The sequence below is a fragment of the Microcaecilia unicolor genome, chromosome 4 (genome assembly GCF_901765095.1).
Source record: "Microcaecilia unicolor chromosome 4, aMicUni1.1, whole genome shotgun sequence".
Lineage (NCBI taxonomy): Eukaryota > Metazoa > Chordata > Amphibia > Gymnophiona > Siphonopidae > Microcaecilia > Microcaecilia unicolor.
The window spans coordinates 363,636,681-363,650,043 of NC_044034.1; the positions used below are offsets into that span (position 1 = coordinate 363,636,681).

Consider the following 13,363-nt stretch of genomic DNA (forward strand, 5'->3'; position numbering starts at 1 on the left):
TGGGTCTATATGAGGCACATTCAATGTGATCCTTGCCTGGTTTTGGTATTACCGCCACCCATGCTTCCATCATAGACCTGGGGAACGGTGCCCCCTCCCTGACAGCATTGATTATCATCGTCAGGTAAGGCGCTAATTCCGTCACGTATGCCTTAAAGAACTCATTCGTGAAGCCGTCTAATCCCGGCACCTTCCCCCTTGGTAGTGCTTTGACTACTTCTATCACCTCCTTTACCGCCACTGGGTCCTCCAACTCTCTCCTTTGTGTATCAGAGAGAGCCGCTAGGCCCCTAGCCTGTAAGTATCCCTCTATTTCCCCCGTCTGTACTGTGGCATCCTCTCTGTAGAGGTTCTCATAGTATTGGGCAAAGCAGTCCCTTATCTGTGCTGATTTGTGCGTTATGCCCCCCCCTGCATCTCTAATTCTTAGAATATGTCGATCTGCTCTCAGCTGTCTCAATTTGTTAGCTAGCAGGCGTCCAGGTTTGTCAGTGCAAGCGTAGTGAACCTGTTTCATCCTTGCACTCACAAACTTCAAACTATCCTCATGTAGCCCCGCTATTTCCAATCTCACCTCCTGTAATTTTCGATAATCAGCTACTGAACCTGAAATTTTGTACTTATCTTCCAGTGTAGCCAGTCTATCCATGCAACGTACCAGCCTCTGGCGATGTACTTTGGCATTCTGACTGGCACACTTAATGAAATGTCCTCTTGAGACTGCCTTGAATGCATCCCACACGGTACCCAATGTAGGCCCCGAGTCCAGATTGATATCAAAGTACTCTCTAAGTAAGGGGATAAAGCTAGCTACTGTTTCAGGATCCTGCAGCAAGTTGTTGTTAAATGTCCATCTTTTATCTCGCTCCTCCTCCTTCAGGGAAGGAACAGCAAGCCAGACCGGGGCATGGTCCGATATTGTGATATGACCTATCTCAGATTCTTCCCCCCCTTCCGATAACGTTTTGTCAAGAAAAATGTAATCCAATCTGGAGTAAGTGTGATGCACTTGGGAAAAAAAAGTAAAGTCTCTCCCTCTAGGGTTCCTCAAGCGCCACCCATCGTACAGCCCCATCCCCTCAACAAGGTCATTTAGTGCTCTAGCAATTCTACAATCTATCTGGGAAGGAGGAGTCGATCTATCCAGGCCAGGCTTCATGGTCGCGTTAAAATCCCCGGCCACTATCAGCTTCCCTCTGGCAAAGGCCTGCAGCTCCTTCTGGAGGTGCCGGAAAAAACGCTCCTGTCTTTCGTTGGGCGCGTATACGCTAACCAGTGTATACTCCTCCTGTTCCAAGCTAATATGTAAAAACAGGAATCTGCCCTCCCTATCTCTTCTAGTGTGTAAGATCTGGACTGTGGTATTTTTGTGGAACATTATGGCTACCCCTCTTTTTTTTACTCCTAGGGCATCTGAAGCACACACCACCTGTGGATAGCATTTAGAGTACAATAGTTTCTCATGCTTTTTTAAAAGGTGTGTTTCTTGTAAAAACACCACTTGTGGTTGCGCGAGACGCAGTTCACGCCAAAGGGCGTGCCGTTTATAAGGAGAATTTAAGCCCTTTATATTATAAGTGAAAAATTTATAGCCCACCATTTAACAATTCTGTTCTATCAGCATGTTCAAAGAAAGGTGTATACCCAACCCCCCCTCCCCAGCCTCCCCTCTGACTTTCTTCCTCCCTCCCTCCCCCCCCCTTTAACATCCACTCACCAGACAATACCCTCTGGCATTGCATGGGTAACCAGAGGAAAGCGGCCGCGAAGGCCAACGCCCCACCCAGTTCCGTCCCCCTCCTTCACACGTGCCCCCCATTCAATTATACAGCATTTGAACACCTCCTCCTCCTCACTACCAGCTCACCTCATATTAAGCAACTTTCATTCTCACGCATTCACTCTTCCGTTCAACCTCAAGTTAAACCTTGTGAACAGTCCACTCTTAATCAAAGTCCTCTTTGTGCTTTCAAGTCTGAAGTCTCGCTGTCTTCTCATTCACCGGGACTCTCTTCCACTTTTGCATGCGTGCTTTTGTTGTCCCCGCCATCTCCGTGGGCACCGTCTCCGACTTTGTCAACCCAGCCTCATGTAGGTTTTTCCAGGCATCTGTCACCTTCCTTGTCCTGCACTGTTGCCCCTTGATCGCAAAGCAGATAGCAAATGGAAAGGCCCATCTGTAAGCGATCTTTTCTTTGTTCAGTACCTCAGTCACTGGTCGCATAGCCCTTCTCTGCATCAGTGTAAACACCGAAAGGTCTTGAAATACTGAGATCCTGGCTTCATTGTATTCCAGGGTTGAAAGCTGCCGGGCTTTTTGCCACAGCATCTCCTTAAATGCATAAGAGGTGAATCTCACAAGTATGTCTCTGGGTCTATTTTCAAGTCTCTGGCCCTGCACTCTGTGTGCTCTGTCCATGGCTGCTGCACTAGGGTCCCAGGCCTCACCCATAATTTTTTCACATAGGTTCCTCACCAGCAGTTGGATATCTTCCATATCTCCGCTTTCGGGGACTCCCCGGAACCTCAAATTGTGTCTTCTTCCTCTGTTCTCAAGGTCATCCATTTTATATTTAAGTTCGTCATATTGTTCTTGCTGCTTTAGAATGCGTGAGTTCATCAAGCTGTGCTGCTCTTCCTGTTCATCGAGCCTTTCCTCTATGGTCTCTACTCTGCCACCCAGCTCCCTAAGGTCCAGGCTTATAGCGTCGACGTGCTCCAATATTTCAACTCGGGAGGCCTTTATTTCCTCTCTAATCGCGTCCAGGCATTTCGCCAAATCCGCTGGGGAATGCTCCCTTCTAGCCGCGGGGCTCGGCGCCACGTGTCTAGCCGGCGCTTCCGAGTCCGCCATGCCAGGTGAAGCTGGGCGCGAGAGGTTCTTCCCGGCTTGTTTCTTCGGCGGTTTTTCGCTTACCCGCTGTGCCGCCGCCGCGGTTTTGCTCATTTTGTGGAGCTCGATTTATACCTCGTCCCCAAATGTGATGCTGGTCTATTTTTTTTTTTTGCGAATGGCGCTTTTGGTGCTGCTTAACGTTGGGGGAGTGCGGGAGCTAACAGGCTAGGCAGCCATTCACCTCCGTGACGTCACTTCCTCCGGTATGACAAGTATTTTAAACTATTTTGCGTATTGTCATTCCTAATGTCAGATTTGTATCCACGTATTCTTTGTCTTAGGGACTTTTCTTCTATAGACAACAGAAGGACACTGACGGCAGAACATGGCATATATTACATTGGAGGAAGAGCAGGTGAATCAGCCCCAGATGTTGTAGTTGATGATGTTGAGTCCTGTGGGTGAATAGGGGGGACAGAGTTGGCATCTGAGCTTATGGCAGGGTCTAGCTTCTGACTGGATGCCACTGTGCAGTTTGTGGTTCCTGGCAAGTATCCATCTGAGGCTAGGGGGCTGTTTGTATGCCAAAATAGGGCTACCCACTCAAGACCTGTGAGAGGGTAGTATTGTCCAGGATAGGTTGTAGATCTCATGCATATTAATTAGGAATTATCCTGAAAGCCAGACTGCTTCGAAAGTTTCCAAGATTGCTGTTCCACATCCCTACACAATTCTATCCTTTTGGGATGTACAAACTCTAGAATTGGGCTCAATACTCTTAAGTACAAAGGCATTATGGAGTAATTAGGTTTCACCTGCTAATTTTCTTTCCTTGAATTCCTCCAGACCAGTCCAGACTCACGAATTTATGCTCTCCTGCTAACAGATGGAAACTGAGAACCACTGGTTTGATGATATCACCTTAAGTAAGGACCTTCGCAGTCCACAATCAGCCAATCTTTCTCTCATAAAACAAAACTACCAAACATCTCACTTCAAAGAAACAAGAGAGCAATGGAACAGCTGCAAACTGAGCCTGATGCTTACAGAAGCAATCAAAGAACAAATCCAAGTTTTTTTTGCTCTTTGATAATAACAGGCAGTAGCAGTTATTGTTTTTAAGAGACTTGTTGGGGGGGATAACAGTGCATTTTATGTTTGTGTGTTTGTGATTTTTTTTTATTATTATGTATGGGGGTTTTTTTTTCCTGTTAGTTGTTTAGGTTTAAGCGGGGTACAAGTTTTTTTAAATAAATAAATGGACTTGGGAAACATCCACAATTCCAGGAATAACATGTATAGAATGTACGTTTGGGAAGCTTGCCAGGTGCCCTTGACCTGGATTGGCCGCTGTCGTGGACAGGATGCTGGGCTCGATGGACCCTTGGTCTTTTCCCAGTGTGGCATTACTTATGTACTTATATATGTACTTATAAATAACTGCTTTATGTACTTGCTGACATGTTGTGTGTTTGTGATCTTGCCAAGTTCAATAATTGTTCACAAGCATTTAATTCAGAAGAGAAATAAGAAAAAACGGCATCCATTCAGTAATATATTCCATTTGATTGCCTTCTGCACTAAATGTGGTCTCTTATTAGATGCTGCATGGCTCCTACTCTAAGGTTCATGGTATGGCTGGTCATGGCAGAAGCATGAAATTCTAGCACACAGGTCCTGACCCAAGGAATTTTGTAGAAGAGGAAGGACTATATTTTTAATACTGGAAACAAAAATGTTCTTTGCCACCTTCTGAGTCAACATTAACAAGTCACTGCCCAAATGCGACCTGTTTGATGTGAACTGAACTCTATGGACTGGAGTGGGGTTCTCTTTCAACTCAGAGGAAGTTTACCCACTCAGGCACAGAAGAGGGCAATTTCTGCCTAAGCCATGTGTCTGACCTATGCATAAACTAACTGAACTGAGTCTGCAGTGGAGTCAGTTTTGCAGCTTTCATATCCCTAGGGAAAACACGATAAATATGCAAATTAATAAAACTGAGCACGGAGCTGGTTTAACGAGCTGGGTGAGATCTGACCACAGAAACCCTTACAGAGCTTTAACCACACCAAATTAAAAGGTGACCTTAGCATAAATGATATAAAAGGATACGTAAGCAGTTGTACATGTCCTGAAGGGGTTTCTCATCAGCAAAAAGTCGAGACTGAACCAGCTGGTGGATGAAGTTGATGTGCATGCTATGAACTAACGCACGACCATCTATAAAATGTATGCAACAAAAAGATTAGTATTACAAAGAATCAAACATCACCTTATACAGACACTTTCACTGGTCAATCCAAATGGGATCTAATTTTATCAACAGGACGGTACAAAAGTGCTTGTGTTGCAATTAATTTATAAAAAGTAAAATACGAATTTCTGTGCCTTTATAAAATTATCCCAGGGAAGGCAGGGTAAATGTATATGTATATGAGTAAAAATCAGCCCATACCACTTATTTATTACCATATACAAGTAACTGCCAATCCTGCCTCAACTCCACCCATTTGCTAATAGAAACTCCTACAGATGCATGAAGTATGTGATGCTGGCACACACTTTTGTGTCTGTATAACCCCAGGACAATTTTATAAGTCTGCGTATGTGTGTGGAAACTCTGCTACATGAATAAGTTGCTTATAAAGTTACCCCTTTCAGTGCAGCCAGAAGTAACCTTAGCTGTTAAACAGAGAATATAATTCCAGACATAGACCACCAGTCTGTGCCCATCAGCCCTGTCAAAATAACACAAACTCCACTTATTTTTTTATTTATTAGGATATTACCCGGAGGTGGAGGGTTTTTTTTTTTTAATGTCAGTGATGGAATAAGAAGCACATATGTTGTGCTTAAATAACTAAGGCTTTATTCTGCACAGGAGTGGCCTAGTGGTTAGGGTGGTGGACTTTGGTCCTGAGGAACTGAGTTTGATTCCCACTTCAGGCACAGGCAGCTCCTTGTGACTCTGGGCAAGTCACTTAACCCTCCATTGCCCCATGTAAGCCGCATTGAGCCTGCCATGAGTGGGAAAGTGCGGGGTACAAATGTAACAAAAATAAAATAGATACTATTGGAGATTCTACATGGAATGTTGCTACTATTGGAGATTCTACATGGAATGTTGCTACTATTGGAGATTCTATATGGAATGTTGCTACTATTGGAGATTCTACATGGAATGTAGATACTATTGGAGATTCTACATGGAATGTAGATACTATTGGAGATTCTACATGGAATGTTGCTACTATTGGAGATTCTACATGGAATGTTGCTACTATTGGAGATTCTACATGGAATGTTGCTATTCCACTAGCAACATTCCATGTAGAAGGCTGCGCAGGCTTCTGTTTCTGTGAGCCTGACGCAGGACGTCGCAGAAGCAGAAGTCTGCGCAGCCACATTGGTGATCTGCAAGGGCCGACTTCTACATGGAATGTTGCTAGTGGAATAGCAACATTCCATGTAGAATCTCAAATAGTAGCAACAGTGGAGGAGTGGCCTAGTGGTTAGGGTGGTGGACTGGCCTAGTGGTTATGGTTAGGGTGGTGGACTCTGGTCGTGGACTCTGGTCCTGAGGAACTGAGTTTGATTCCCAGTTCAGGCACAGGCAGCTCCTTGTGACTCTGGGCAAGTCACTTAACCCTCCATTGCCCCATGTAAGCCGCAATGAGCCTGCCATGAGTGGGAAAGCGCGGGGTACAAATGTAACAAAACTAAAATAGATACTTCTAATACTATGTTACATTACAGTTCTAATATTCTCCTGACTCTAACAATTGTAATTCTGTTTACTATGTAAGCCGCATTGTACCTGCTTTTGTGGGGAAGTGTGGGGTATAAATGTAATAAATAATAATAATAATAATAATAATGCATGCAGGCACCTCTAAATAGTGGATTACCACTACAATGGTTACTCCAGGGAAGAGTGGAGAAGTAGAGTAGCAGGTTGAGAACCAGCAAAGCCAGGATTCAAATTCTGCTGAGGCTTACTTCACTCTGCTACCTCAGGTACAAATTTAGGCCTCTAATTATTAAGGTGCATTATGTTAAGTACCATGTTAATTGACAATAAAGCATTGTATTTGCCAATAATTACTACTACTACTACTACTACTATTTAGCATTTCTATAGCGCTACAAAGCATACGCAGCGCTGCACAAACATAGAAGAAAGACAGTCTCTGCTCAAAGAGCTTACAATCTAATAGACAAAAAATAAAGTAAGCAAATCAAATCAATTAATGTGTACAGGAAGGAGGAGAGGAGGGTAGGTGGAGGCGAGTGGTTACAAGTGGTTACGAGACAAAAGCAATGTTAAAGAGGTGGGCTTTCAGTCTAGATTTAAAGGTGGCCAAGGATGGGGCAAGACGTAGGGGCTCAGGAAGTTTATTCCAGGCGTAGGGTGCAGCGAGACAGAAGGCACGAAGTCTAGAGTTGGCAGCAGTATTTTTTTTACCCTAATACACCTTAAATGAGCTGAGAAGGATACTAATACATGCAAAGTAGCTCAATATTATGTTAAACAACACCACAATGTGTTAAACCTGGCAAGTTTGTGTGTGTTAGTCTTACCTCTAACAATAATACCAGAAACTAACTGCTAAGGGTTTTGCAGCCACTGTTTTTACTGAGGAAAACACCAGGACAGGACTACCTAGGAGTGCTCATGCTTCCACCCCCCTTACCCTCCCAAGTCCTACCAAGGAGACCTACCACTAGCTCTGTGTGTGTTGGGAGGGTGAGGTGTTGATTGCCAGCCCCATTTTATAAAAAGGCAGCAGACCTGACTTGAGACTTGCAATCTTTGCAATAGCTGAGGGCTGGACCACACATTATTCTCAGCTGCAGCAAATAACAAATTTAACTTGGGATTTACTAACTTGTGGTACTGAATATAACGAATCCTTTGGTAAACTACAGTAACAATGTGTATTTTACTATAGACAGAGATTACCGTTTAATTATTTTCAGGATTATACAGACACAAAGGACTAAACAAAGCTATACTAGGGGAATACATGACATAGAACTATCTTTTTTTATTTATTTGGAATAACAAGTATTTGCTCTTTACCTCCAGTTTCTTTATCTTCTACCAGTATTTCCAGTTTAAGGAGGCGCCAAGGGATATCAGGGTCATCTCCCATCACGGTCAATGTAGCTTCAAACTCGCCTTCAACACGAAATTTCACACGTCCATTAGCTGTAAAATGAATTACAGTCACTTCTTGCACCCTTCTGTGTGTGGATTACAAACACCGATCGAGGAGAATACACCAGACGCTTCAAGAAACAGAACAGCAAAGAAGATAAAACTATGTACTCACTACGGGAGTTAACAATGCTCTCTGCTCCAGCTAAAGTCAAAAGGAGAAAATAAACTCTGTCCTACTGCCCCTATTCCCAATGACAATATTGCTATTAAACCAGTGGCGTAGCTACGTGGGGCCTGAGGGGGCCGGGGCCCCCGCAGATTCACCCCCGGACCCCCCTCCCGGCGAACCCGCCCCCGCCGACCTTTACTTTTGCTGGCGGGGGATCCCACTCCCCGCCAGCCGACGTCTTCTCAGTCCTTCCTGCTCTTCAATTTGTTGTACGTGCAGGACGTCAGCAAACAAATTGAAGAGCAGGAAGCGACTGAGAAGATGTCGGCTGGCGGGGAGTGGGATCCCCCGCCAGCAAAAGTAAAGGTAGGCTGCAGCGGTGGCGGGTTCGCGGCGGGAGGGGGGGGCGGCAATGTCGGCCGGGGGGGGGGCACGCCGGGGGGAGGGCTAAAATGTGCCCCCTCCCCCCGGGCTCTGGACCCCTCCCCCACGGAAGGCTGGCTACGCCCCTGTATTAAACCACTAACATTCCAATTCCCCCACTCTCCATATATATGTCCTCATATCAAGTTTCACATGTATTTTATATACTGCTTATTAGAAAACTATCTAGGCAGTATACAAAAAAGTCAACCTTGTGTGTATGACGTTTAGATATGCGACAATGTTTGCGAGGTCCTAAAGTCACATGTGCCCGATCAACTTTGATGGCAACTCCCGCCATATCTGTTTCCATCTAGGCTCGGGAAATGTTTAGCCAATTCTTGGACAACCGTAGAACAATCATTGTAAGCAGATTGTTCTGGAATGCCTCGGACTCTGATGTTGAAGCGAGACCTGTTTTCCAGGTCTTCTGCTTTGTCCCATAGAGCCTGTATATCTTTATACGTACTTTCACAGGCTGTATTAACTGTATCTGACTGGTGCTTACAGGAAGAGATTCAGTGCTCCACTTCTTCTTGTCTCTCACAGAAAGATCCAATCTCCTGCTCGATGTTATCAAGCGCAGTCTTGATCTCCTGTCGCACCAGTAAAAATTCTCTCTTGTGCTCCAACATCCATTTTCCGATGCGACGGGAGCTGTTGGTAAGTGCAGGCTGCTCTGCATCTGTGCTATAATCATCCTCAGATTCTTCAGAGTGAACCGGCGCCATCTTGAGTACATCAGCTGCTCCCAAAAGATACACAACTAAAATCTCAGCCTTTCACCCAGCTCTCAATTTTTTCTAGGTGCAACCGTCAGAATCTAGGTTCAGCAATTTGGTAAGCCCAGATAACAGAGAGTGGTTCTATTAGCTCAGACTCAAAATTTGCTAGGAAGAAACCCCATTCAGGATGCTGATGTCACTTCCTCCCCGATACGTGACAATGTTAGATCGTTATTGTGTATGTTTTCATTATCATCGGCCAAGGATTGTAGATTGTGAATAAAATTAAAACAATTAATATTTAACGAAAACAATATAGAAACAAAAATCAAGATCAAATCCAAATTATTCATGAATAAGAAGTTACAATCAATAATAGGAAAGACGCATGATAAGAGAACAGAAGATAAAATAAATATTTAAAAAATAAAAACTAGTGTTGAACATTGTGGCCCACCCAAACAACGTGTTTGAAATGTGTGAAAAAGTCTCAGGCCTCACAGTAAGGACACAGTATTACTGATAAGTTGTCCACGTTGTACTAGCTCCACTAGTCACTTGCTCAACACACCAGTCACACAAAGATCAGATTAATCATTTTCACTAAACTTTCAATCACTATACAACCCCATCCCTAAATAAATGGCAAATACCCAGTCACTACACATCTTTTCTTGTCATTACCTTCAAACCCACATTGGTCTTGAAGAAGTAAGCAGTGCATTAGAATACCAAGCTAATCGTCAGTGTTACAGCATTATAATACACATGCAAAAAAAAAAAACCCTCTTAAACTACCAGTACAGTAAACTAATGGCATGCAAATTACCTGAGCATTTAAAAATGTGCAGTCAGGAAAAGTAAAAAGAAGATACACACTGCTGTGATTATATGCCGCCGTTTGCTGTATTATAACTAAAATGTGTCCTTTCCTGTCAGTGTGAGCCCCAGGCACCCCACCTTCAGGACACCCAAGGCCCAGGAGGCCTTCGACCAAAAACCCTACAATGAAGGACTGCCCCCCCACCCCCAACAATCCACCTCTAAAGTTCTAAAGTTGGAAGGAAGGAGCGATGCAGACTAGCTCCTATTTCCAGTGTTGCTATCTTCCAAAATTGCCTTATTTGGCAGACTAACCCCCAGTAGTGCATCCTAATGTACCACTGGGATTAGAACCACCTTTTAGAAGACAGAGGTGCCAGAGGTACGAGTAACCGGGCATCACTTCTACCTTCCAACTTTAGAGGCGCAAGGGGGGGGGGGTATCTGGAGTGCCCCATGGGTGAAACCCCACACTCAGATTATCTGAAGTGACACCTCAGCAGATCACCCTTTGCTCCTGTACTACATCTTTACTCCGAGCTTACTTTTTACAAAATTTTATTAATCATTTTAGCTCCCAAAAGCTAGTATTAATTCTGCCTTGTTGCATTACAAGTATACGGGAGATGCCTGGGGGCTCGGAGAGACTCAACCTAGCGCCTTCCTCCAAGCATGGCGTCACGTGATCCTCCTTATTAATCATTTAAAATTACTCACAAGCATCAAACTTCCGGAACAGAAACCTGAATAGCAAATGTAGTCAGTAAGTACAAGTATAAGAAAAAAAAAACCCGACACCTTAACTGCTGCTCCGTAGGCCACAATAAATAAAGAGACAAAAAGTAGAAAACCCTGGAGAGATCCTACAAAACAGAAACAAAACACACAATTAAGAAAAATGGTTTACGGATGATAAAGTCCAAACTCACATCCTCTGCTATGGACACAGTTGAAGCTTTCAGCTCTTAACATCCAAAAACACCCCCACGCAGTTGTTCTAGGACAAAAATAATAATTTTTTTAAAAAGGTACCCAAATATTTAACAAATTTACACGGATATCTTAGGAAAAAAGTAAAACACCCAATTCGACAACTTCTTGTCTCAACCCAAGAAGTAATTTGCGTCTCAGGGTACACCCATATCCTTTGCCCCAGGAAGGTAACGCTTGCGCTCCTAAAACATAACCGCAGAGGCACATTTAGATCTTGCTCAGATGGACTCACTAACAGAGTTGCTCTTTTGCAGTGTTCAAGAATGGAAGACTCCAACACAGATAAATATCCAAACCACTAGAAACCTCCGCTGAGACTCCTCACGGGGGGGGGGGGGGGGGGGGGGGGGGGGGGAACACTTTATTAACAGAGGGAATTGCTTGATCAGGATCTTCAACATCTCATTAACTATTTTTGAAAACATTCAAAGGCAACACATCCAGTAATCTGGGAAAATTACTACTATTACTTAACATTTCTAAAGCGCTACTAAGGTTATGCAGCGCTATACAATTTAACATGGCAGGATAGTCCCTGCTCAAGGAGCTTACAATCTAAAAGACAGGTGTAAATCTAGAGACAAGTGTACAATCTAAAAGACAAGTGTAGAGTCGATCTGATAGGGCTTACTATATTTCTCGAAAGGTTAGGTGCCGAAAGCAGCATTGAAGAGGTGAGTTTTAAGCAGAGATTTGAAGATGGGTAGGGAGGGGGCTTGGCGTAGGGGTTGAGGAAGATTGTTCCAGGCATAGGGTGAGGCAATGCAGAATGAGCGAAGCCTGGAGTTGGCAGTGGTGGAGAAGGGTACTGAAAGGAGGGATTTGTCCTGTGAGCGGAGGTTACGGGCGGGAACATAGAGGGCGATGAGGGTAGAGAGGTAGTGAGGAGCCGCAGACCGGGTGCATTTGTAGGTAAGGAGGAGAAGTTTGAATTGTATGCGGTATCTGATTGGAAGCCAGTGAAGTGACTTAAGGAGAGGGGTGATATGAGTATATCGGTTTTGGCGGAATATAAGAAGTGCAGCAGCGTTCTGAACGGATTGAAGGGGGGATAGATGGCTAAGTGGGAGGCCGGTGAGGAGTAAGTTACAGTAGTCAAGGCGAGAGGTAATGAGAGCGTGGACGAGAGTTCGTGTGGTGTGCTCAGAAAGGAAAGGGCGAATTTTGCTGATGTTGAAGAGGAAGAAGCGACAGGTTTTGGCAGTCTGTTGGAAAAATTTAAGAAGCAGAGATGTAAATGCCTAGCCTGGTACTCCAGTTGTTCCTACTACCTGTAAATCAAAACTTTATCCTGAACTAAAGCATGAACAATGCCTTCAGTTTTTTTCTAAGGCTACAGTCCATTCCAGATGTTCCTTCCCCTGACCCTCCTGCTTCTGTATCAACTCATCCCCCAGTTTTTAATCAAGGAATTTAAATCGGCAGAACATTTAGCCAGTGAGCTTCAGCAGTGCATCCCACATAGCATCCAACGTCCTACGAAGGGAGCCTCGATTAGCAGATCATTCATTTTGCTCCTGAGGCACTAGAAAAGCCTCAGCTTCTTTACTTGAAATCGCTTCCAAGATCGCTATCAATTCTCTCTTCTCTAGCTTCAAGCTCACTGATGAAATTAGCTGAGGTTCAGCCATTTCCACAGAGGAACTGGTTCCTGCCCCCTCCCACAGGTTCTCCTCAATTCTCACGTCTGGGATGCCTTCCGCTTGCCTTCTCAACTCAGTGTCGCCCTGGAGAGAAATGATTCCTCAGGGGAGGCAGAGCCTCACCCCTAAACAGCGCGGACTCTCAAGCATCAACACCCGCAATGGGGGACATACCCACAGAAACCACTGTTGGACTCTTCAGGAACTCCAGCTCTGGGGGGGCATGAACCTTGACCCTGCACCTTCGTTTCAGTGCCATAACAAAGAAAGAAAACCGTTTCAAAGATGATAAACTTTCAGCAAACGTGGAGCCAAACTCATGCCGCCGTCTTCCTCCAGAAAGTGTCCCAACCCTGAGCTAGCTAAAAGATTCAGTGCTAAAAGTTTTAAAAAGTGCTAGATTTTAGAGTCCCCCATCACCACCACCACCACCACCACCACACATGAGCATACTATGTTTTACATGCCCACTGTGCCACCCTTTATTGCAATAATTTTACTGATGATTTTCCCAGGCTAAAATATTTTACTGCCATGTTTCTCAAAACCTGAACTAGGGTCTTCGGGAAATCCCTAATGAATATG

The 13,363-nt window shown here is 44.4% G+C and overlaps 1 protein-coding gene across 1 annotated transcript in view; it reads right to left on the bottom strand.

Annotated features, from left to right (window-relative positions):
* The window catches only part of MED14 (mediator complex subunit 14), a 157,993-nt gene that overhangs the window by 95,812 nt on the left and 48,818 nt on the right, over positions 1 to 13,363 (bottom strand). Inside the window, 2 exon segments of the mRNA XM_030202340.1 lie at positions 4,952 to 5,059; positions 7,923 to 8,051. Coding sequence (XP_030058200.1) covers positions 4,952 to 5,059; positions 7,923 to 8,051 — 237 coding nt within the window.